This window comes from Balearica regulorum, chromosome 2, assembly GCF_011004875.1.
Source record: "Balearica regulorum gibbericeps isolate bBalReg1 chromosome 2, bBalReg1.pri, whole genome shotgun sequence".
In the NCBI taxonomy this organism is placed as follows: domain Eukaryota; kingdom Metazoa; phylum Chordata; class Aves; order Gruiformes; family Gruidae; genus Balearica; species Balearica regulorum.
This window is the reverse complement of record NC_046185.1, coordinates 91,631,511-91,658,017: the sequence shown is the minus strand read 5'-3', so window position 1 is coordinate 91,658,017 and position 26,507 is coordinate 91,631,511. Positions and strand designations below refer to the sequence as shown.

The following is a 26,507-nucleotide window of genomic DNA, read 5'->3' as shown; positions in this document are numbered from 1 at the left end:
TGCAATTTATACTTGAAGGGAGAGAGACTCATCTTTTCTGTTCGTGTCACAAATGCTTGTAGCTGTAATTACACAGCACAAACATTGCTTAGCATTAATCCTCTTTTTCTATGGAGGTCCATTCACAAATCCCAGAGATCCCTCTGTTTTTTACCTTCGCTTTCTTCCTTGAGGGTTTACCTTTCATGGTTCAGTGATCCATGGTAAATAATCTTTTAATAGTAGGGTTCTGGGGGATGGATGGCTGCTCCAAGAAGAGACATTTCTTTCTCTGTTGCCTTGGCATCCATTGAATTAATGACTCTTCCTATCAAGTAGCCAGAAATGCATGGACAAAATTATCTTGTTCCACAGCAGGATGAGAGGTGGTAGCCCATCCTTGATTTAAGAAGCTTAAATACCTGCAAATGTGAATTCAAGTCACTTTGGCATTCCCAATTAGGGAAGAGGGCTGTCCTCTGATTTGCAGGACATATATTCTAACACTTGAAATCCAAAAGTTTACAATTATATGTTGATAGTGAAATGCTGGTGGTCTGGCCTCGGTGGTAAGGCTCTGTCAGCCTTAACTTGGATTGTAACTGGGGTGACACCCTCATTTTTCTTACCAGTGTAGGTGCAAACTGAAGACTTCTGTGTGGTACCTCTTATGCTCTTTTTTTTTTTTTATTTCTTTGACTTCCTGTCTTGCTGGGGTTTTTTTTGGTTAAAAGAAACTGTGTGAAGTACCAGTTGGTAGCAATTCAGCAAAGAAATGAACCAGTATCAGCCAAAACCTGTTTCTGCACAGCAATGGATCACTTAGACAAGCTTTTTCTCAAAATGCAAACTGGTTTTCATACGGGAAGGGGCCATTTCAGCCTATCGTTCAACTGTCCTCCACCCATGTCTCTCTCAGATCCCAGTACTTGTAAGTTCAGAGGTGCCTAGTAAAGTCATTTATTTGACAGGGAATGCTTTACTTCGTTAATATCTGAATCTCTTTGTTTCCAGATGTGAGTATTTGTCAGGTCTCTGATAAGTAGATTTGTGATTCAGTGAGTGTGAATGACTGAATGTATTATCTTGGTTACCATTTGATCTGCAGCAGGGTGGCTCAGAACCAGGTCTGTACGTATGGTGGTTGCAGTGTCTGTCACAGGCAGTGTGCCTTGGGGATCCCTCTGGCTGTTTTCAGTCTCTGTGAAAAGCTTTCTGGAAATTAACTTGCCCATTTTCATTCAAGTTGCCATTCCTTTTGGGCAAACTAGTGTTTCTGCATCATGGGTGAAAACAGAAATTTAACTCTGCATTCAAGGACCCAAGCCTTGCCCTTCCACTGAGCATTGCCTCCCTTTGAGAGGACTAATGTGGATAGTTGTTCTTTTCTGATACAGTCTTGTTTCCCTGCTTTGTCAGATCTCTCCTGCCTGTCCTGTTCAGCTGTTAGAGAGAGGATCTCTACAAGAAATGTCATCCATGCGTGTGCTTGCTTTTCTTTTCACCCTCCTCAGTAGACAAATATGTATCAGTATTGTGGGCTGAGAAGAAATGATGTGTGCTCCAAGTGGCATAGTATATGTTGAGAGGGGTTGACACTGAGATGGGAATGGACCTGTGGAAGGTTGAGTTGTCTTGGGTATTTGCCCTACAGGGGTTGAATGGGTGCTTTGGTTTGGAAGTCCCAGAGAAACCCAGGCAGTGATAAACTTCCTTTTCCATTGAAAACCAGTTACTAGAAATGTTTTGTTTTTCCATGATACTTTGGATGTTTGAAGAGGATGCATTTCACAAATCAGCTGTCTTAAATGAACTTTAGGCTCTTTTGGCTGGCAGTGACCAAGTTTAGTTGTAACTTGATCAAGGTGAAAAGGTGTAGAAGGTCACAGGTGCCTCTCTAGAATTGCTGTTGACTGTCCTTAAACTTTGTTGAGTCAGAGCTTTCTCTAACCACAGAGGAGTGCTCGTTTGCAACACCTCACCCAATGGCTTAGTAGTTTGAAAGCAAGATTGCCATTAGAAAAGGGCACCTGGTGCCATTCTGGCATTCAGCTGAGATGCAGTTAGGAGCTTTCCAAACACTTTATACCTGTGGGAAAGTATTTGTAAGCCTGAGGATAGGATGCTCTTTCACAATGTTATGTCACAGTGATGATGCACAAAGTCATGCATTAAAGGAGCAATGTAAGCATGGCTAGAGGGAGAAGGAGCAGCTACGAGGGACATGGCAGAAGCAGGTGCTCTGGGAGCTGCCTTTCTTGAAATCATCTGGTGGTAATGAGCAGTTGGATATGTTGTGCCCAGATGAACAGTCTAGTGTAATGCAGTCAGACTGTGGTTGCAAAAGAAAGTATCTCTTTCTTTTTTTTTCCTTATTTTTTTTAATTCTGTGGATCACTGTAGTCTAAGACAGCATTAGATTTGAATTGTGTTGATTGCACTCTTGTAGATGCAAGCAAGGGTTCAGGCCTGGGGAGAGTTAAAGCAAAGAGAAATAGCTAGTGCTGAAAACAGATTAGGTTACTAATACTTAATTAGAAGAATTTAGAATATGTTAAGCTATAGAATTGTAGCACTGGGAGTATACAACAGCAAGTATCTGATTGAAGTAACTGCTTTGTTTAGTAGGTTGTTTAGTCTCATCAGTTTAAGGCATTAATAGTTTGGATTCTCCTATTGAACACAACTACATCAAAAGAAAAAGCCCTATGGAAAATAAAACTGATTGAAAAAACCGAGGTCTGGCATTCAGCTTAATGGTATTTCTGTGACTGTGGTTTCATGTATTTAAATTCATGCAGGACTCTGAGTACTTAAAAATAAACAAACTGATATTTACAAATATTCCAAGTCTCTCTTGCAATCTCACTTGTAGACATAGAAGCATGTAAGTTCAAGATTAATGAAAAGTTTTCCTTTGATCACTTAAGCGCGACTGCTACATGTCTCTTTGAAATGTTGTATTTAGTTATCTTGATCATGTTATGTGGTTTTCTCTCCAAATCTCTAAAATGAGAAATTACTCTATTAATGTTTCTGATTAGGATTGAAGTTGTTACACCTGTGTTTCAGTGGGGAAAATGAGTGGAATTGGAAGTTATGGCTAAGTTGCATACAGATCTGAATTTTCTTTGAATTAGTAGGTAATAATATATATTAACTTTCAAATATTTTTTTATCATGTAGGTTCTTTTCTCTGGTTTTCCTGACTCTTTAAAATGTTTACTTTAAAAGACATCTTTCAGAGTTTTGATTAGTTAAGGTTATGTGGTAGTGAAGCCTTTTTTCTTTCTTTGATAAGAATACTAGTTGTACTGTGTGGTGGTTGTCTGTGTCTGTCCAGCTACTGGAATTCTGCAAGTAACAAGATAAACTTATATATTGTCATTTAGAAGCACTAACTGGATTCTGAAACAAAGAGTTTCTTTTAGAGAGGTGTGTATTTACATAGGTAATTGAATATCTGAAACTTCCAGGCTGTTAGGAACATCTGTTTCAAAATTGGTGAGTGGAGGTGTTGTTTTGTTAAGATTGATGATTAGCTAATATTTAAATAACGAAGTTAGCAGCCTGGACCACACTAATGGCACTTTGTCAGAATTAAGCCTCATTCAGGCTCAGATCCCACGCTTACCTGAGTCAATATACATATTTGAATTGCCTTTGATAGGCATCATATGAACCCCTCAGTACACATGGCAGACAGGTACATTTCTAGTGTACCTGTTATTAAGCATATTTGTATCCCTAACCTGAGTTCAGGGACTGACAGGGCAGGAAAAAAACATTCAAAAAGGGAGTATCATTACCCATGAAACAATCCTTCAGCTGTTGTGCTTTTGTCACCTGTTTTAGAAAGGAACAGTGTTCTGCATGCAGCAGAGCATCTTTGTTCCTTTAAAAGAAGTTTTCTGTTTCTTGGCAGAATATATGAGCTCAGAATTGATAGTAAACTTAGAAAAAACAACTTTGGATGGATGTTTGCTATAGGATGGCTTTCCCCAGCTGTCTTTGGCTTGCGTTTGCCTGAATAGACCTCAACACTGTCATGCAGTCAGCCAGTAGAGGGTAGTATGTTCATGGAGACACGGCGTTGCCTGAGTCTGTTCTGTCACTGATGTACATAACAAAAACCTGCTGGCTGAATATCAGACAAGTTGGCTTGATTCGATGGTCTTTTGAGGCCATCCGATACCCCACTCAACACCAGAGATGAATTAGTCCAAATTAGTCATGCAGTCACTTTTGACCAAAACTTCTGGGGAAAAAGCTTGCTGGAAGCAGAGATTGATTATGCATCCTGGGTAATGACTGTGGTTTTGGTACTCCCATTCTATAACAAATGAAATAATACTGATTCTGATAAGTCTCATCCACCTAACTTTATTTTTTCTCACTCCTTCTCAGTGTTGGACTTTGCCTTGCCAGCCCGCTGCTGCTATGGGTATACCAGTCTTCATACTCGCTGGTCTCCTTGTGCATTGTGTGTTCTTGGCCTCCATTTTTGACATCTACTTCAGCTCTCCCCTGGTTCACGGTATGACTCCTCAGCAGACTCCACTGCCACCTCCGGCAAAACGTCTTGTACTCTTTGTTGCTGATGGTCTGCGGGCAGATTCGCTGTATGAATTGAACAGCAATAATACGTCCCAAGCACCTTACCTGCGGTAAGTCCATCTGAAAATGCTACTGATCCAGAAGATTTTGCTTCTGGGGGCAGCTCTATGTAGTGTTGAAAAGAGAACAAGAGTAACAACAGCAGCTGTGGTGGCTTGGGTACTGCCTTCCCTCTGCCTTTGAAGTAACAAACTTCAGAGTTACGCTCTGCAGAAATGCAGAAATTTGAGTTGGTGTCCCTTGTTGTCAGTAAAGCTGCTAAACCATGAACAGAGTAAATTGAGGCAATATTGTCCTCTGAAAACTACAGCTAGCCAGTGACTGAGTGTGAACTTTCTCCATTCACATCAGCATGGTATCAATTCTGAAGCCTAACAGAGTCATTAATTTAAACTGCTTCCTGGATGTTTAGTTTAGGAGTAGTAGCTCATTAACGTGCTTGTCTTCTAATTCTAAGCTACTGATGAAGCTTTTTAAGGAGCGATTAAAAAAGATGGCCTGAATGGATCTAACAGCAGGCTGCCACTTCCTATTTGTTACACCCTTCCTGCATACGTGACCCTGCTGCCTCCCTTGTACTCTCTAGTGTGTGTCTGATTGCTTAATGGAATGATTCGATTTAAGATTGTGGAAAAACTAATCCTGCCAAAAAAAATGTTAAAAGTCATATTCTTGAGTGCTTAAAACTAATTTTCACCAACCTTTCCTGTTTCCTTATATCAAGATAATTATTTGATCATAAGACCAATAATCTCTTAGACTAAAAAAAGTAGACAGTATTAAATAAGACTACTTTTGTGTAATAGCACTGGTCTGGGTTGAATATCAGAGCAAACCTGAATAATCCATCATCTGAAGCTGTTAGGGCATTTGCAGTCTGCTACAGAAATCTGAGGAGCCCTTGCCGCAGCACTTGCCAGCTTAGATGGCATTACTTGTACCTGCTTCTCCTGTTGTTAGTGTTTTGTAAGGGGCTATCTGCTACATCAGTGTGAGTTTTCCATGTCATCTTTTAGCAGTGGACTTCACACTTCCTCTAGAGCAGTTTCTTGTCTTAGCAGTAGAACTGTTGGTCTTTTGCACCATCAACAAGGTGTGGATGTCATAGTGGCCTCATCACCAGCAGTGGTGAGTAGTGGTTAGGAAAGAGTATAAATGGATATTTTTCCCATTAAGTGATTTGAATTTTTCAGTTTTAGGCACTCAGCATTATCATGCCTATCTAGAAATAAAAAGTTAAACCATGTATTTGTGCTGATTTTGGCTGGGGTAGAGTTAATTTTCTTTGTAGTAGCCCGTATGAGGCTATGTTTTGGATTTGTGCTGGAAACAGTGTTGATAACACCAGGATGTTTTTGTTATTGCTGAGCAGTGCTTACACAGAGCCAAGGCCTTTTCTGCTTCTCACACTAGCCTACCAGTAAGTGGGCTGTGGGCGCACAAGGATTTGGGAGGGGGACACAGCCGGGACAGCTGACCCCAACTGACCCAAGGGATATTCCATGCCATGTGATGTCATACTCAGCATATAAAGCTGGGGAAGAGGAAGGGATGGACACACACACACACACACACATATACATGTTCGCAGTGATGGCATTTGTCTTACCAAGTAACCATTGTGTGTGATGGAGCCCTGCTTTCCTGGGGATGGCTGAACACCTGTCTGCTAATGGGAAGTGGTGAATGAATTCCTTGTTTTGCTTTGCTTGTGCATGCAGCTTTTGCTTCACCTATTAAACTGTCTTTATCTCAACCCACAAGCTTTGTCACTTTTACTCTTCTGATTCTCTCCCCTTGCATCAGGATGGGGGAGTAAGCAAGCAGCTGTGTGGGGCTTAGTTGCTGTCTGGGGTTAAACCACAACAGTATTAAACCATTAGTTTGCACTTCTGCTCTCCCTGCTTTACCTTGTTTGTGGAGTTACAGACTTTCTATTTCAAAATCTGCAGAAGTAAAACATTGTCACCTGTGCTGAAAGTACATAGGCGAATGGAGGGAAAGAACTGCTTTGTAACAAGCAAAGATGCTGGTAGGTCACTGAGTGGAATAAAATGCCAGTAGAGGTTTGAAGTGCCATCTCTCATCTCATTCTGCATATAAATACATATATGTGTGGGGATGTATATGTGAGAGATGATGAAAAGAAACAACACATGCCTTCTGAAAGGTGGAGGGCCAGGCAGTCCAAGGGGTATCTTCAGCTCTATTACACATACTGCTACAATTTCAAAGCAAGAGGCTCAGTGTTTTGTCACCGAACTTTTGAGCTACACAACTTCTGTAAGTTAACCTTGTAAACAGGCTGACAAGATGAGATGTTGGTTGCTGGAAGTGCTTCCTTTTTTATTCTGCCAATTTGTTGCTGTCTGAGCTTTCCTTGCTAAATAATATTAACCCAAAGTATATGCAATTTAATATAAAGTTCACTTTTTTGCACATTCATTCCTAAGTGCCAAATGTTCAGTCCCTTTATCTGCTTTATAGTAGCAGGCAATGTAACAGCCAGATTACTTGTCTCATCCAGGTGGAGCATTTTGGGAACTACTGCGTTGTTAGTGAGGAAGGATTATCTTTAAATGAGCAAGAACCATTCTTGTAGCAATGCACTATAAATAGAAGCAAAGTTTTTGCAGGTACATGAAATTAATAATAAATATCCATTAGGCTTGGAGCAGATTGCTGGCTGATATATGCCAAGTACCTAATCTTTTCTATTGTAAATATTCTTGAAAAATCTGTTTTTCAGCATTGAGGGACAGTAGGTGGTCTGAATTGCTGTGGTGGTGGTGATTTCAGGGAAGATGTTTTCTTCCTTGCCTGTCATGTTTCAGCCATATTACTATATCATACTCATATTCATTGTTATTATGGGTAGTAAATGTTTATACTGTCAAGGAAATTAATTTTTAAACGGTTTTTCTAAGTTAAAAGACTTTGAAATAATTCAAAATAGATAAATGAATTTTGAACAGGTAAATGACAATATCTGGCTATATTTTTTCTGCTCAGTATGTGTTATTGTTAACTTCAGATCCTGAAAAGGAAAGGTAAAGGATTACTTTCCAACTCAATAGAAATAAAAAAATTCTGATTAATTTCCTACCTGTTGTGACAATGAAGTGTGAGGAAGGCCGAAAGTGTTTTATTTTTGTCTTAAATCTTCCATTAATGCTAATAAAATACATTTTGATCCAGTGAGAATAAATTAGAAACCATTTAATACTTAAATCCTTTTTTCAGTACAACTTGTCCTAAAACCTAGCTGAGATGAGAGCTAGGAATAACATGCCAGAGTGCTATATCACCTTTTGCATTTTTTGCTGTAGTATTTGGGCTACTCCAAATAGTCCTGTGAGCTTTCAAGTATGCATGAGAATGTGAGGTCTACGATGAGTTTAAAAAAAAAAAAAAAAGGCAAGCAAACTGTGAATCCTACCAGCTTAGGGTGGAGCCTGAAATTTTAGGTTGTAGTTTGATTCTTAATTCATTAGTGAGAAATATATTTAGTATATGGATCTTATAATTAACAGTTGTATAAAATGTCTGTTAAAAATAAAATCACAAAGCGTGAACTTAAAATCTACTTGGGCTAAAACACATCCAATAAAAGTGTAGCAAGTTTTGTAGCTTATATTATGAACCAGAAAAATACAATTTCCTTGTAGATTTGACTCTTAAAAAAACGCTTTGAATTTGTTCAGAAGATTCTGCTGCTTTTTTTCCCTAAACATTAGTAAAAAGGTATGTCCTGGTGTGTTTTGTTTTCTTTCTTTCTCCCTTTGCTCTGACAGTGGGCAGTGAATCTTTCTTTTCTCCCAGAAGATGGAGACAAGAAAACAGCATATGGTGATGCTTACTGCTTGCTCTCTGACAAGCTTCAGCTGTTCATATCTTCAGCAGACAAGAGTAGTTTATGAGGCTGTTTCTTATACTTGGGCTTTGTCCTCTATTTTCTTTGCTTTTTATCTGTTAACCTATTGTATGTGCATACTACCTAGACAATTTATGTATTTCTGTGGTGAGAAGGTATTCTCCTTCACTTTGGTGTAATTGCAAAAGATACAAGGTTTACTTCTATTTTCTCCGTGTTGCTGAAATGATTTGCACCTTAGATTTACGTGGCTTTTAAATTCTCTTGATGCTTGTTTCCAATATTCAGCATAGATAAAGGTAGACAGTAAAGAGTCACAAGAACTAATTATAATTGAGCATATTTAATGAGTAAGAGAAGATTGAACTAGACACTTTCAAGCTAAATGGAAAGAGCAAAGAAAAGTAACACCAGGGAGAAACAATCTGTTGGGGGGTGGGGGGGAAGTAAACTAGCAGAAAGCAGGAGAAAAAAACAGTATGTTAATTCTAAGAGTATTAGAACACCAGCTAATCCTGACTGTTTGCAGTGCTGATGGACCACAATAGTAATGTTCTCTGTGGGGTGTTATAATATAGAACTACTTGCAGGTTAATGTTCCGCTTATTTTGCTGCACAGCAGGCGGTAGTGAAAATCTGTTTTAGTATCAGGGTTTTTTGTATTTCCTGCCTCACATCTACTTGTCACTCTTTTTATCTGCAATTCATTGTACTTTCAAGAAGCCATAAGCATTAACTGCCTTGTGTCCTGTTTCAGGAGTATTCTAGAGAATAATGGCAGCTGGGGAATCTCTCACACCCGGGTCCCAACAGAATCCAGGCCGGGACACGTTGCACTTATAGCTGGATTTTATGAAGATGTCAGTGCAGTTGCTAAAGGTATGCTGGTCCTCAAGCTTTGAACGCTGTCCTGCAAAATAAGATGTTTGTGATGTGCTGGACTTCTAGGTTACTGTTGATAAATACCTGCATTGTGGTTTGTATACCAAGATTATATGGAAAAGATCATCTGCTCTAGGTGATCCTGCTCTAGCAGGGGGGTTGGACTAGATGATCTCTAGAGGTACCTTCCAACCCCTACCAATCTCTGAATAGTTTTGGATGGATTTCCCACTCTTAATATCGATAGCTATGAAGATAACTTACATAAAATTTAGGACACTGAGTCTAAAAGCAGAAATATCTTATGGAGTGACCTCTTCATGTAACAGTTTTTAATTATTGTTTGGGGTGTAATGGGAGATGGCTAAGTAGATGTCGCAAACAAGAAGTGAAATGCAGTCTTAGCTTGAACCATAGCTAGGTTGAGTTGGAGAATCAGTAGCAAAATAAAGGGAAAACCCCAACTATGTGTTTTGTCTAGAACTAGCTGTTACTACATGCTTGGTGGTTAATAATGTGGAACAAACCTTTGCATTACTGACTTGGTCTTTTGTGTAGACGTCTACCTTCCCCAAGGCTTCCAGGCCTGAACACTTGTAATGTTGTGTGTTGGTTTTGGACAGGGGAGGTAAGAGGACTTACTTGGTCTTGTCCATGTTCCTAATCAAAAGGTTCTTCCTTGTGACGTCTGCTACAAATGCAGGATTGGCAGGTATTGCCATTAAGAGCATCTTTATATTTCTGTCAGCTGCCTCGTCATGGAAACAGAAGATCTTGAAGGCTTTATTGTGATGAGGTGGAATGTGACTGCTGGAAATATGATATATGAGTGTGTAATTTATTGCCTAAAATGCCAAAAGCTGCATTCAGACAACAGGGGAGTTAGAATTCAGGAGAATTTTAGCTATTTAGAAGGTAAACCAGCTCTGTGTTTTGTCTGTTTGAATCCTTGCATAGATTGGCTTAGATTTTCAGTTCACTTCTAATGAATGGGGGACTAATTGCAAATAGAGGTTGACATGGAAGTAAAACTTAGACTTGCAAAGTGGAGTTCATTGTGAAATAATATAAGGGAAACTTAAAAAAATTGCATGGAATATCAATCCTAGTCAATGAGATCTTCTGGCAACCCCATTTAAATCCAGGTATGTTTGCTTAACAGGATGGAAGGAGAATCCAGTGGAATTTGACTCTGTTTTCAATGAAAGTAAATATACTTGGAGCTGGGGAAGCCCAGACATTTTGCCAATGTTTGCAAAAGGTAAGGTTTAAATTTTATGAATCTTTAACACAGAGTTGTCAAGTAGTAAAATAGAGACCCCTGCAGTTTTTGAGTTAAAGAAGGTGAATGAAGTATTTCCAGTTTGTATATTTGCATACACCTGATTTCTAGTTTATGAATTCAAGACTGGGTAGAGAAAAAGAAGCAAGCTTTTGAAGATGATAACCCTATTTATTACTCATCCATTTAAATAGGCCTTACCTAATTCTATCAGCATACTAAAGAAAACACATCCTTAGTTAAAAGGACCTAATTTTTTTTTTCTTTGGTTGAGGTTTAAAGCTCTTGTTTGCAAGCCTGCAGCTGGGTTTTTTCTTCCTCTGGCTGCAGTTCTATCACCCGACTCACTGGGAGCTGCATGCATGTTTTTTGAGGGTCTGAGCTGGAGAAGTAGCTTATTGTGAGTTATCCTGCCTCTACTCCAGAACAATAATGTTTAAAGGGAAGAACTATATGTAAGCAGGAACTGCCTGGTACTATTCCTGAATCTGAGGTCTTTCCTCCATACTGTGCAGTGTGTTAGTCTTGTCAGGCCAGTGCAATTGGTCTTTGAGCGTGCAGAGATTGCATGCTCAAACATTTAAAGGGTTTCCAGGTTTAAATTAGTTTTGTTCTTGGAACGAGGGCCCTTTCCGATAATGTCAGAATAAAACAGACTGAAGTGAAGAGGGGACAAGCTAGGGGCATGTGCTGCTCTTCTAAGTATTGGCATTGACAAATCAGAAAAATGTTATAGGCAGGATAGGAGTGGAATCTACTATTGGTTTAGAAAAAGTGTACATCATATTTCTCATGATGATTCTTGAACTTTTACTGAACTCCAGGCTCTTCTCCCTCTCCTCCTGATATTCCACGCACACACACCTCTTTTCTGTTCTTTGCTTGATCCTCATAAGTTTATGGTAGGCTGTGAAAATATCTCCTGATAATTTCCCATGACCTCAGATGCAGCTGGTATTTGGGAATATTGTGATAGTGGTTGGGGAGAGGGGAAAGGTAGTACACTGCCCTTGCACAGATTATTTACATTTTTTTGAGATATGTTCTTGGGAAAATATTTGGGAAATTCAAGAATTTCCCAGAGCCTTGTCCTGCTAGTTTTGTTTGAATAAGAAGATAAGCAGAGGACTTGGAAGCAGCTTTGATGTTATCTGGAGGGATGTGCAACAGTAATACCATCCTGTTGCTGTGTCTATTGATATGGCTTGTTCTGAGTGGCATCAACAATGGAGCTTGCTTTTGCAGGGGGAGGGAAATCCCACAAAAACTGAGCACTGTATCTGAGAAGTAGATGTTGCATGGGAAAATGAATCATAGTTTCTCATGATAGAAAGGTGGATTAACTTCTTCTAGTAGAAAAAGATATTTCCTCTCCTTCCAAAGAGGAGAAGTTTTGTAATACAGAAAGGATTTTGTAATACAGAGTTTCCAAAGAGGGGAGGTTTTATAATTCAGAAGGGAATGGAATGAAGTGTTTGTTCTTTACTCTTACAAAAAAGCCAAAAAAGGAGATAGGGAAGCATAACTTAATTTCTCTCCTTTCCATGTTGCAAATTAGCGAGGCCACATAGATAGAATTAGGTGCCTCTCAGAGACAGGTGGTCTTGGATTTGCTGTGACACTGCAGCAAAACAATACAGCACTCTACTATCTTAAACCATCAGTCATTCTGACAGTGATCGCCAGGGCTTATTTCTTCTTTTGAACTCACTTAGCCACCAATTGGAACTCCTAAATTCACTTTTTAATGCCTGGGAGTATTTTCTTCCTTTACTTTCAGACTGTGAGAACTGCAGCAAGTGTTCTGGGTTATAAGTAGTAGTAACATCTCCTGGGGGCAGGGGGGAGCTGCTCCAGAAAATCTGTGCCAGCTTTCATCTTCCTGCCCTGAAAAACCTGCATCCCTTGTGTGGATTTGGACATAATCTTTGTAAAGCAGCTCCCTTATACTGGGATGTTAGTTCATTCACGAGCCTGGAAGCTTACAAAACTGCATTATATAATTGTGACATCCAGCAAATCAGTTATATTCTCTCTGGCCATCAACTGATTGAAGAACATTTTCCCCTCTGGGAGTTTATGTAGTCACAGTAGAAATAGCATCCCTGAGCTGTAACAGCTTGGCCATTGACTGAATTATTTCATTAAACACCACCAAACTTTGGATTTCCAGGACTTCAGAAGTTTACTTTCTTCTAGGTCTTCATCTTCCCCCTCCACCCCACCTTCATTCTCTGCTTTGCTCTCCTGACAGTGAGGACAGAATGAAATTGCCTTGTCCAGATGCTGTGTTTTTGCATCAGTGGCCCTCATGTTGTACTTTATGCCAGAGCATAGTCCAGTAGTTCTCCCTTTTATATTTTGAATTCATGTTTTAAAGATGCAGACTTTGAATATTGTATTTCTGAAGTTGTCCACTTGGCATTCGATACTGTGTTGCCTCTTATAATTGATGTAGAGTAACTAAGTTACATCCCTGGGGTTGCCTGCCTTATATGCGATATATGATGTTGTCCTGTGTAAAAGGCCTCATTGATGGAGCATTGTCTTGTATGATTCAGTTTAACAACCAAAAGCTAAGTACATTTTCTTAAATGTACCCCACCCTCAAAACACATGTTCAAACAAGGCTTTTAATGGGTAGCCTCCTCTGTTAGAAGTTTCTCAGTGAAATTCCTTGATTCAAAACTAAATTCTGTTTAATTTTCTTTAACTGGGATTTGTTCTACTCCTGTCTGCTTTTCCATACCCTATTTCCTCATCTGAGTATACTGGATAACATTGCTTCTCATTTCTCTGAGGTGCTGATAAGCTAATGAGTTGAAATGGTATACAGGCTTCAAAAAACCATAAATAATTAGGAAAGTTTAAAAGAGGAGAAAACTACTTTGACTTCTCTCAGGATTGTCATTCCTGATAGGTTTCTACTCCTATGCATTAATATTAATGTATTTTTGACTATGAGAATAGGAAGAAAACTTTTCTCTGTCTCTTATCTCACCTATATGGTTTTTGCAGGTGCTACTGGAGATCATGTTTATACATTTTGCTACACGGCAGAAAGTGAAGACTTTGGAGCACATGATGCAGCCAAACTTGACTTGTGGGTTTTTGATCATGTTAAGGTGAGCAGAGAATCTTTTTATGCTACCTGTGTATAAAAAGCACAGCTGGATGTGAACTTCATCATAGAACATGGTAACTTTATCATAGAACTAGAAAGTAAGAAATTTTTGAAAGACCTGTCACTTGGGGTCATAAGTAAAAATTGCTTGAATTGATTATCATACCTAGTGTAATGGAAGCTTAGAGGAAGTATTTGTCATTCAATGCTAATAAAAAACCTAACACTAAAAAAAAATACCCTTTAAAAACATTTATGGCTTTTCTTTGTCTTAAATTTGCATATAATCTGAAATCCATCTTAGAGTAGTACAGATCCTTTAAAATCTTGAGTGTGATTAGTTAAGGATTTTATAACAGGTTTTACGACATGGCAGAATGGTAAGTGTTCATTATGACAAAGAAATGGACAATATCATTGACTTATTTTTGGTCAGGTTTGTACCCACTGTTATCATGTAGTGTGTCTTGTTCTGATGCACATAGCTGGCTCCTGATTATCTACAGTGGTTTGTGCTATGCTGTGGCTGCCAGAGGAGTCACAGTTAGTTTGGGTGGGGGAGGAAAGCAGGGACAGAGGCAGCTTAGGTCCTGAAGTAGTGTAACTTGTTCACCTGGTGCTCTGCTCAGCTGACTTGGGTCAGTGCTGGTTCATCCCTGGTGTTTTCTGTGATGCTGTCACTGTAAGTATTAACAGTCAAGCCACATCATTTTTGATTATCAATATTATTTCATTAATTCTTACATTCATGTTATTCCATGCTACCTCGCTTATCCTGGATTAAAAAAATACTAGTAGTGGGTATTGGTGTATAAATATCTGTATCAGTGGAGCAATGAGGTGAGTTAGTTTCTGGATCTTATAACAATGTTAATGGAGTTTAAGACTTAATAAAACTTCTTCCACAAGCTCTCGGGGCTGTATACATTGACATTAGCTAACCAGTATAAATCAAATAAAACCAAACACATCAATAAACCAAATCAGCATCTCTACTAGGAAGCCAAGGGTGGGTCTGCTTTAAACAGTGACATAGGGTGGAGAAGTTCATTATCGTTTGCTAATTTTCAAAAGAAGTGATTTTCTGAGTTTGGAGGTGAAAAGACGTTTTTTCTAACTGCCATCCTCTCCCTGAATGTGCGTTTGTGGCAGGTTGCTTGTTGTAATGCATATGAATAATACAAATCAAATTAGGCTGTCAATTACACTTGAATAGCTGTTGTCTTAAAGTTGCACCCTGCTGTCATTTGGAGCTGTACACGTATGTCAGGGTGGTACTACCTTTCTTTTGCTTCAAAACATCTAATGGCATTTTTTCTTTCAAACTATAATGATAAGTTTAATATATGTGTCATTACTAATGACTTCTTCCTTGGAACCAGCACCATTATTGTAAAGATTTATTTTGCCCATCTAAATTTCACACTGTGAATGGATAGGACTTGATTGATTGGTGTAAAACACTCATTCCATTAATCATCTCTTCAATTACACATCAGTGATTGCTTCAGAAGCATGAAACTTGAGGCTGACTGAAACTGAGGTCACTGCTATTATAACTTGAACAACTCTCAGCTATGCTGGTGAGATTATATATGTAAGTAACAATGACAATTTGGTGAAATCTGAATTCTGCTTTGCCTACTTTTTTCTCCATTGAGTTTCATCTCAAATATTTAACAACATATTATTTAACCCTGGACAAGGAAGTAAAAGACACTAACGTGTACTCCCTCTCTCTACTGTGTAGTCAGCAGGTCCCAAGCATAACGAGGGCCACTTATGGCTTCCTCTGCCCCAAAAAACATGAGGATAAAATGGAAAATGGCTAACTAACGTTTGGGCTACTAGTGCTGGCACCCTGAAATTGGTTGTTCTCTTACAAAGTGCTAACTAATGATAACTCAGTTGGTCAGGAGATGAGAAACTCTGACTAGTTTTTGTTTGTGTGGATCAGAAGCAGATTGCTTAAATCACTAGTGGAGAAAAAAAATGTATGATACTTGATAGTTCCTGTCATATCTGCTCATGCTACAAGGTGATCCTAGCCCTTTCTTGGGACAGCGAAAATTCGGTGTAGACTAGACTGAGTGGGGCTTTTATCTGCAGCTGGGTTGACTCAGTAATTTTAAAGTGTGGTAATAGCTTGGGAGTGCCTTGGAGATCCAGATGGGTATGGAGTTGATTGACTGCGGGTTTCTTCTGGTTTGGGGGTTTTTTTAGAAGCTTTCAAAATAATTAAGGGACTGAGTGTAATTTAGTGTGATGTGGTACAATGATTGTCAGTTAAATAACCTTTACCTAGATAATGGTTTGAGTCTGTGCTAAAGAAAAATTAGGGAGCAAAATACTGGGAGTCTTGATTAACTAACAGGGAAAAGAAAATGGTCTTTTTAATGAATTTCTGATATATTTTTTAAGTATTTAGTGAAAACCAGCTTTATAAGATTGAATTCTTTTTTAGGGTAAAATGGTTAAAATTCCAGGAGCTCAGTCTTGGAGATGAGTCTCAGTGATGGTCTAACCACAACTTATTATGACCACAGGGTAGGATATGCTCAAGTTAGTCAGTTGATGTTTTCTGACTTAAGTGGACATGTAGGTGCAGATGACAAACGTGGTTCTTTTTCTGGTTCTTTTTCTTTTCTCATTTTGAACACAGTATTTCATTCTTCCTTTGGCCCCTTTCTGCTGGAGGAAGGCCAGACCAAGCCTTCAGACTGTCCCTTCTGTGCAGGGCAGGGGCCAAAGTCGAGAATTGAATGATGTTAAACTTTGAAGCTCTGCAGACAGTGCCATGACCTGATGTTGATTTCTGCCAGTGGATTTCAATACAGATTGCTCTGCTCTAACTAGCAGTACAGTGATTGAATTATTTATTTTAAATACATGTAGGAGCATGCTCAACTGATGTAAACCTGGTTTATATATGTTTATCATGCCTTTGTACATTTATTTTACATCTAAAAACTGGCATAGCTATTTAAAATCTCGCATCAGCACACATCAGCATATACAGCTTTAATCAACCAATTTAACGTGTCCTGGATTTATGTACGATGGAGCTTTTTGGTCACTTTCTCCCTGTACATCCATGCAGTCAGCAACAGTTTATCAGCACTATGAAAGGATCGTGCTTCCATGGAGGGCTCTGTTTGGGGGAACAAATGGTCCCCAGCAACTTATGTTAAACATCTGCGGAGCCTATATTTTGTTCAGACATCAGTAAATCATGTATTTGCTAGACCTTCTAGGTGGTGTTTTGTCTTGTTTGCTTTCTTCTGTCCAAGCAGGGAGATGATACTAAAAGATTTCGCATAGTTGTAACCGAACTTCTCTTGTAATATTTTAATTAGTATTACATTATAATTAACTTTACAGTTTACTGTGTATGTTTTAATGGGAAACTTATTGCTGAACTTACTAAATTGCATATCAGTTGTAGCCAGTCCATTATTTGTTGTTAGTTGCCAGAAAATCGTAGAAAAGTTGCCAGAATCATAGAAGAAGGTTGGAAGAAAGCTGTAGTGGTCATCGAGTCCAGCTCCCTGCATGAAGGAGGTCCAGTTAAGGCCTTGCCCAGCCAAGTTTTGAGCATCTTCAAGGGCAGACATTGAACAATCTCTTGAGCACCTGTTCCAATATTTGGCTACAGTTATGATTTAAAAAATAATTTTAAAACTCTCTTTATATTATTGAAATTTCCTACATTTCAAATGATGAGTTTCCCCTTGTCCTATCAACAAGGTCCTCTGAGCAGTCTAGTTCAATCTTCTCCTCACCATCCCAGTAGGTGATTGTACACAGCAATGAGATCTCTCCTTAATTGCCTTTTCTTGAGATCGGAGAAACTGAGTTCTCCCATCCCCTTTGTTGTTTACTCCCATCCCCTTTGTTGTTTACTCCCATCCCCTTTGTTGTTTACTCCCATCCCTGAAACTTCTTGGTGGCATTTGGCTTAAATATACAAGGAGGGTAATATTAGTGAATAGAGTAAATAAAAGGGAAACAAAATAAAATTTAAAAAAAAGACACAGAAGGATATAGTTAACATATAATAGTGGCTTGGAAACTAGTGTTGGCTGGCGGTAGGTCTCAAGTTTTGTGAATAGTGAGCACCAAACAGAAGATGCCTTTAGCAGGCTACGAGGAGATACAAGGATAATGCTGGGCAAACAGTTCAGCAACCTCCAGAGCAAGGTGAAGTGGGTTTTGCCTCTACTGTTTGGTGTCCTGCTTACCAGCTCACCACCTTTATCAGCCTAAGATAACTCATTGGGGTGAACTTCCTATTTGTTTTTTTTCTGTAAACTATTTAAAAAAAAAAAGTTCCGTGGTATAAAGTTTGGTATTTACTCTGGGAAAAGATACCACATCTTAGGTTACACTCATCTTCCTTTAGTCGTCTCATTCTTAATTAGCCGAAGGTTGGGCAAGCCATTCTGGCTGCTGCTGCTCTGGGTTACGAGGTGGCTGGAAGAGTGAGGTGGTTTTGGTACATCATGGGGACCTGTCTGGTGGGAGAAGAGAAGCTCAGGCCTTGTCTTCCTCACAATGGTTTCTCTTGCTTAATCAGTCCATGATAGAAAAACAACTGCCTTCTAATGTTGATCTACATTTTAGGATTTAATTTTGGGAGTTTCCTGTTTGTCTGTTTTGATGTGTTGTTTCCTTTTATTTTGTTAAAAATAGAAAACAGAATTATACTGTATCCTGCAAATTACTGGTGTGCTCTGGAAAGCTTCTTCAGTCTATGGTCAAATATGTGCAGGTGGACTGACTCCTGCGGGACATGGAAATCTCCATAGAAATAATTATACTACTATTGAATGTGATCGGATTTTGTTCTTGTATCTTTATTTAAAATATCTCTGGACTTTGGTCATGATTTTGTTTGGACAAGAGCTGAAGTTGAGAGCACACAAATATTAGTCCATGCGGCTTGTGTATATTAAGGGAGGGAAAAAGGTGGAATTGTCTACTGCCATGGTTTCCTGACATGGCTTACTATGACACTCTTGCTGTTAGTTTAGTCTTCCTCTAAGGACAGTGACTTTTGTTTACACAAGGTGTGAGCTTGAGTTTTTAAGAGCTGCACCACTGTCACAGGTGTATGGTGGACTGCTATGTCCTTTAGTGGCAGAAATGGTTCACTGGCTTTACCAGCATTTTCCCTGCACTCTTGCATGAAATTCAAAGACACTTTCCTTTATATTAGTGTAGTGAAAGGTTCTTTGGGTGTTCTTTGAACTGAAACCCTACCCAACTTTGTTTCCTTGGGCAGTGCTGTTACTAAGGAGATCATGTTGGAATAGCTGTCTGCCTGCATTTTGCATTGCTGTAATAGGGCTGGTCTAACACAGAATAGCCATGTCAAGACTCATTCAGTCAGAGGGGAAAATCCCCCCTGGCATCTGCCTCAGGGATGCTTAAATAGGACATGTGCAAGGCAGATGTATTTGCAAAGCATGTCTTGTTTTGTTCTGGTTTAATTTAGTTTCTGCAAACAAGTTGTAGCTTGGTATCTCAGTCCTGCAGAACCTGCTTTCAAAGCAAGAGTATTTGAGACCTTTTCTTCCAGCTTGAAATTGATAAATCAGTGCAAGTGTAAAACCAAAAGTGTTGCTCAGGAATGGTTTGCTGTTGTGATCATACAGGAGGCAAAGAAGGGATGATATGCAGTTATCTGGTATTTCTGTCTATAGAAAATAAAAAGCCCAAACAATAACAAAAAAAAAAAAACCCAAAACCAAAAAAGACCCCAGAACAAAACCACAAACCAAACAAATAAACACAGAAGACAGAACCAAACCAACCAAACCAAAAAACCACAACAAAGACTCCTCAACTTGAGGAGTGTTGCATTAGATAAGCTGAAACTTTGGACTGGCTATACTGATGGTAGTTATCCTCCAAGAAGTAAATTGGGAAATAATTATTTTTTTCTTTTGTAACTAATAACAACCAGTATTTTGACATGAAAACAGCTGTGTTTTAGTTTTAATAGGCTGTCTTATCATTTTCCATTGTACTCAGATTAATATCTTAATGGTTTATTCCATACAGAGCTTCTTTAATTCTTCCAGAAGTAATCAAACATTGTTCTCTGCACTGAATGAAGAGAAAGTGGTTCTGTTCCTGCATTTGCTAGGCATAGACACAAATGGGCATGCTCATCGGCCAAACTCAAGGTAATTGAGAGATTAAGCGTAACTTCCTTACTAGTTTTAAATGCATACACTAACTTTAAGTGCTATTTATCAAGCCTGAAACAAGACTTGTAGTCCTGAGGGTTTCTGCAATAAGTCATACATGTCACCATGATCACTTATGTTCTAAATTTTCTGGGGTTTTTTTGTTTTTAAAGTCTCTTCTGTAGAAGTGACAAATTTTTGCTGTATATAGTGTGCTTGGTTATACTGCTGTACTCAAGTCTGATTTTGAGCAGATTGTCTTAGTTAAAGTCAACACATAATCTAGAGGTGTGGCAAATTGCAATTTTAACTATAAAATGGAAGCAGTTCTCAGATTCTCCATGGCTGAAATGATATGATTGAATTTATAATCAATGGTAAGCTTAGGAATAATGGCTGCAAATTCCAGTGTTATGTTTTAGCTTTCCTTAAGACACTTGAACAAAGAGTTTAGATTAACAGTACTCATCACCAGTTTATTTGAAAGTGTGTTATTTGAGAACTTTTCATTTCCTCACGTGCTTTGAATGTAGGATATATCGTCTTTCTCTTGATCTTTGCGTACTTTCAAAATCCTTACTCTGATTTCCTACATCATTCCAAAGTTCGTACTTATAGTATGTGTCATGTTCTTTTTGTTATGATTTTTTGAAGATAAAGTTTTAAAACTGATTTTAGCACCACCAACAAATAGAAAATTCATTGGCTGAAAGTTAATCATGGTCACTTTTTCTAAAAATACAGAAATTTTTGTTTAGCCTGTATTCCACAAAACTGGGATCTGTGCTGATCTGTGAATCATCTCAAAACAGTCCCTGCATGGTGAGATCTTTCTTTGCTATTTAGTTACTGGCTTAAAATAATTTTTGAAACTTACAATTTAAGGCTTTTCAGTTTTCCAGTATTCCTTGGTTTTGGCATTCTCCTTAACTTGCCCAGCTGTGGGTGGTTAAATTATAGCCTTCAATCAAGGACAGGTCAGATTTGAAATATAAATAAACATCCATTTGAGACTGTAGCTTCAGGAACCTTCAAACTGTGCTGTGACACTTTGCTCTCTCACATAGGACTTAAAGGAGGAGAGATTTTACATCTAGGATGCCTTTTGTTAGCTTGAGGTTCTGTAGAGGATATGTCTATGATCAAAGGAGTGGGCATTATGACCATGGATAACTTGCTTCCTACCCAGTGTGAAAGCCACCTTGAATCTAACAACATTTTTTCTTATTTTTCTAGGGAATACAAGGAGAACATTAAAAAAGTTGACGAGGGTGTAAAAGAAATTGCTTCAATGATTGACAATTTCTATGGAAATGATGGAAAAACTGCATTTATTTTAACTTCTGACCATGGAATGACAGATTGGGGTGAGTCTTTCCAAATGTTGAGTCAGCTGAGTTTATGAACGAGTATTCGGAGTGGGATTAGAACTTGGTCCCATTAGAAGCTTTGGAGCCCTTGCTTTGATTTGATATCCTAAGTGTTGCTCGTATATGAAACCCATGCAAATTAGGAAATGGCTAATTGGCTGTAGGGACCCCCATCAGCCCTGTGACAGCTAAATTGCACATCTGGACAGAAGAAAGAAAAGTAGTAGGGTAAAGCTTAACTCCCTTAGTGGCTGCTAGTAGGGATAAAAAGACCATAATACCACCTCTCTCAGAGCTTCCCTGTAGGAAACTAGCCCAAGCAGGAGAAGATTGTGTTATTTGGCTGCCAACAGCAAAGTTGGTGGTCTTCCAGCCCACATGGGAAATACAGTTTTCACTTTGGTGCTCTGAAGCACTTGGAAAAGGTGGCAAATCTGTCCAGGAGCTGGTGAAAAACTTGACAAGGAGGATCTTTTTGCTTATTTTGGCCTTTTAGACACAGCAGAAAGGATGGGCCTGCTGTGTGGTCTTTCTAGAGGAGGCTGGTGCTGGAGAGTAGGTGGAGCAGGTGAGAGTACAGGACAGAGAGAGAGGCAGGTGGCCAGCCAGGCTGGTACCCACAGAGGGCACTTCTGAAAGGCATGACTACAGTGGCTGAGTGACTTGGGGCAATTTTGACATAACTAGATAAAGGGCAGATGAGAAGAGTTTATGGTGGTGAACTCATTTAGACATAATTTTTTTTTCTTCCTTTTTTCTTTTTTCAAGAATTTTAAGAACGCTTCTGTCCTTTTGTGCAGCCAATGAAAATGATGTCTGTCTTCCAATGCTGTGTGTGTTTTGTAGCTCCTCACTGTGACACTTTTGAACCAAGGCGTGGTCTTGGCAAAATTCAGCATCTTGTTCTGTGTGTGAAATCCTAAACCTTTTAAATGGAAGGGATGCAGACTTTTTCTGTCACCAGAGATGACAAAAATATTTGTATATTTATTCAAAATCAGCCTAATTACCATCTGCTTATTTGCAAAATAGCCTGTTTTGAATATTATGTTGAGCTGAATACCACTTGCAATAAAATTTTAATTCTGGCATTTTTTGTCTGTTTCTCAAGTAATCATTTCATAATTTTTTATAAGGGAGGTATGGATTTTGGTTTTTTTTTTTTTTGTATGATATATGACCATAGGAACCTCAGGAGGTCCAACCACCTACTCAAAACAGGATCAGCTTTGGGATCAGACACAGTTGCTTGGGCTTTATCCAGCAGGGCCTTTAAAACCTCTAAGAATGGAGCTTATGCAAGCCCATTGGGCAGCCTGCTCCGCTACTTGCCTGCCCTCATGGAGTGGAAAACATTTTCTTTATCTGCAATCTGAACCTCCTTTGTTCGTACTTAAGCCTGTTCTCTCTCATCCTTTTACCATTCATTGCAGTGAGACCCTGGCTCCATCTTCTCTCAGCCCTCTTCACAGTGGAATACAGGCAGGATGCTCTGTTACGTCCTCTGCAAAGCCATTTCTTTTCCAGGCTGATGTGATGGGTTGACCCTGGCTGGAGGCCAGGTGCCCCCTGTCCTGTTCCACTTGGTGGGTGAGGGTGAAGTTAACTTTCTAATTCTCTGCACAGTCATCAGGAGTAACAAGAATTACTCTAGAGGTTCAAACTCACAAATTTACTTAAAACTCACCAGAACCACAAAAGATAGTGGCTTGGCAAAAGTTATAACAGTACTTAAAACTTAGTGGAACTACGAAAGGTAATGGCTTAGCAAAACTTGTGGTGATATTACCCTAATGTGCCAAAAATGAAGTTAAACACAAAGAGAGTGATGGAGAAGAAAAGAGAGAGAAAGAAAGGGAGGAAAAGAGAAAAGATGTCACCATCCTTGGATGCAGCAATGTTCTCTGCTCATAGTGGTAGTCCTCAGGTGGCAGGCATGCGCTGAAAACTTGTTTCCCCTCTTTTATAACCCAATGTGCTCCTCCCCATAGGCGGGGGTCTGTCATCACTGAGCAGACGTAGTATATGCTCAGGAGTGTTCCAGAAATGAGTTGGTGGGTTGTGGGTGTCTTGGGGGTCTCACTGTCCCCCCACACACACACACTTTGGAGTCGACTAAGTGATGGCCTTTCACAGGCACACACGCACAGGACACAGATGGTCTTTTGTCTAAATGTTCCAGGAAGAGGGGAAGGGGCTCACAAGATAGTATGCTGCCTCCACAGGTTCTGTCCTTGGTCGAGACGGATGTCTGTGACGTTGCCTTGTTATCAGTTTATCCCTGCTTGGGTCAACACGGATTGACATTCCCTGGTTATCAGAGCCTTACACCCCCCAAAGCTGCTCTGTTACTCCCCTACTCAGCTAGACAGGGGAGAGAAAATGTAACAAAAGGCTTGTGGGTCAAGATAAGGACAGGGAGAGATTGCTCCCCAATTACCATCATGGGCAAAACACACTCAACTTAGAAGCCTCTCCTCACAGGACAAGTGCTCCTCCAAACAATTTGCGCCCCCCACCCCCCTCTCCCCACCTCATTGCAGATGGTTGATGTCCTTCCTGTACTGGAGGAGCCCAAAACTGGATCCAGTGTCTAGAGGTTGTCTCACAGGTAGAGGAGGATAATCCCTTCCCTGGACCGTGCTCCTGTTAACACAGCCCAGGGTGCTGTTGGCCTTCCTCGCTGCCAGGGTGTGCTGCTGGGGTGTTCTCATTATCTACTGGATCCTTTGAAGGGGAAATAAAAGGTAATAGGAGTAACTCTTCAGACTTTGTCATAGTTTTCTGTCATCTCTTTCTGTCTTGAAGAAAAAGCTTGATCTTCTGCCAGAAGTGTTAATGAATCTTGTGAGTCCGAGAGCAAACCCAGAGATGACGCTTAGGCCCATAGCCAGCAGTCTGTATCAGCAACTGCTGCAGTCTTTCAGTGGTTATTTGCAGAATGGGATGTGCACTAGTTTTAAAACAAATTAAAAATTAAAAGGGCAGGAGGGACCTATTAGGGAAGAGAACATGTTCTGAACTTGACATGATCAAAGAAACTGTGGTTGTTGGCAAAGACCGATAAAATCACTTGCTTTCTCAGTCTGGCTCCATGATTTTGCTTTAAGCTGATCTTAGATGGAACTGCTGACCACCAGCATAGGTGGTCCCACACCCACCCTCACCTTGGCCACTTGATCCTGCTATGCTCCTGGCATAAGCACTACTATATAGTATGCTGGACCAGAGAAGAGAAAACTAAACAGCAGCACCCTTTCCCTCCCTTTCCCTTGAAATGGTGCGTTTGGAGGGTGCTGAGGCATAGAACAGGCAACTGACCCAGCTGAAAATCAAATTAACTTTTCCCCCTCTTATAATTCAGATCAGGCTGAAACATGATTCTTGTAACAGGAGGAGGGTGGATACAGCTGCCTCTCTCAGCTGTATCTGCCTTAAAGTATTCATGGAGTAGCGGTAAAATGCTGATGGAGCTGATGGCTCGGCTAAAATGAAAGCTCACTAAAAATTGCACTTTCCTCCTGCAATAGAAAGAAGTAACTGATGCCTGGAGGATGGAGGAAGCGCTCTCTCCATCTGCTCTTTTCCCAAACTCTTCAAGAAGAGCAGTTGTTACTGCTTGTGAGCCCAGAGAGTGCCTTCCAAGGGATTTCTGAACATTGGAAATCTTAATCCCAGACCTCTGTGTTCTTAAGTTTAGGGCTGTTTAAAGAAGGCAAAGCTGGCTCTTCAGTTCTGCCACAGTGATTGTTGTACAGCCTCAATGCTATGCCCAATTTCATACCCAATTCTGGTTGGAGGAAAAAAAAAGAAAGAGAAAAAGAAAGCTGTCCTTAAAATAATGTGTTATTCTCTGTCCTTTGTAATTATTAATATACATATACACACACATGCACAGACAGAAGAGTGTGTGTCTATGCAAATACAAGGAAAATGTATAATCCTGTAGACCGTGCAGTAACTGGCATAGAGTTTGTATAACAATGTCATTCCCTTTGAGACTGGGTTATCTCACTGCCGTGGTACCTCACCCACGGAGTTCAATGACCAGCATTTCTTTCAAGCTTGTGTGGCTTCTGCTTCAGTGCAGCTGGTGTTAAGACATCATCGTTTTAAAGCTTCCTCCTTTTGGCGGCTGATACGTTAATCTGGAGGGATTTCATTTCCCCAAGGAAGGAAGTCATGTTTTATCAATTTTTAAGGAGTGTGCTGCCAGGCTTTAAAACCTAAGAAATGAACTTGTGTCGTTGGGGAAAGGATGACAGGTGCAATGCATATTGTCTCCTGGTTTTGAAATGGAACTCTAATCCTTACTTGGGGACTGGAGGTCAGTTCTATATGACTTTTTGGGCATGTGCCTAATTGGACTCAAATCAACCATCCCTGGTTTCCATGGGATGCTCAGGATAGGCACGTGCATGTGTTTTGAGCAGGTAACTCCTTTATACCTTGAGGCTTTCAAATACTTTGGCTTTAATTTCTGTATGTTAACAGTATGGTTTTTTTAAATATACAAAGTTACATCTTTAGAGGCTTGACTTAAATGGTACCCATTTCCCAACTTGAATTTAGCCTTTATTGTTAGTGGCATAAAAATAAGCTATGAAGCTGGTATAGACTGTCTGTTAGTATGTATACTGTAACAAGAACTTGATACATGTGTGTGCGTGTATATATATATATACAGGTTTTGTTTGATTTGACACCATGCATCTTAAAGTTTACACGTTTTTTGGTTTGGTGTATCTTAGGATCTCATGGAGCTGGTCATCCCTCAGAAACTTTAACACCACTGATTGTTTGGGGTGCTGGGGTGAATTATCCACAGAAAGTCAAATCCCAGTTCTTTGAAGACAATTTTTTGAAAGGTAAGTAAAATATAAAAATTAAGTGCAAGATTTTGGTGGAAAGGGAGGTGTTTAACCATTACAGCTGTTGATCTTCACTGACTTCTCTTCTGTTACAGTAAACATGACTTGCTTTGTGTGGTGTGGAAAGAAAAGGTTACAGGGCATGTCTAGGGAAGATATTGCAAAATTGGGTAGATAATATCGGAGTCAGTTTTCTTTTCTAATCATGGAATTGAAGACTTTCTCTCTTTGGGTACAGGAGGTTATTCACACTCCTAAAACTTAGTTCCAGAGGAGACTTAATGCTTAGGAAGACTTCCAGAGGTTAAAAGCTA

The 26,507-nt window shown here is 39.6% G+C and overlaps 1 protein-coding gene across 13 annotated transcripts in view; it reads left to right on the top strand.

Annotated features, from left to right (window-relative positions):
• PIGN (phosphatidylinositol glycan anchor biosynthesis class N) overlaps positions 1–26,507 on the top strand; it is a 106,370-nt gene that overhangs the window by 11,353 nt on the left and 68,510 nt on the right. For all 13 annotated transcript variants that reach the window (XR_012833916.1, XR_012833913.1, XR_012833914.1 and 10 more), the window contains exons 2-8: positions 4,387–4,646; positions 9,228–9,349; positions 10,515–10,613; positions 13,653–13,759; positions 19,825–19,949; positions 21,189–21,319; positions 26,074–26,190. Coding sequence is in view for 9 of the 13 variants with exons in the window: in XM_075744894.1 (XP_075601009.1) it covers positions 4,420–4,646; positions 9,228–9,349; positions 10,515–10,613; positions 13,653–13,759; positions 19,825–19,949; positions 21,189–21,319; positions 26,074–26,190 (928 nt within the window). In the remaining 4 variants the exon portion in view is untranslated. The remainder of the gene's footprint in view (positions 1–4,386; positions 4,647–9,227; positions 9,350–10,514; positions 10,614–13,652; positions 13,760–19,824; positions 19,950–21,188; positions 21,320–26,073; positions 26,191–26,507) is intronic.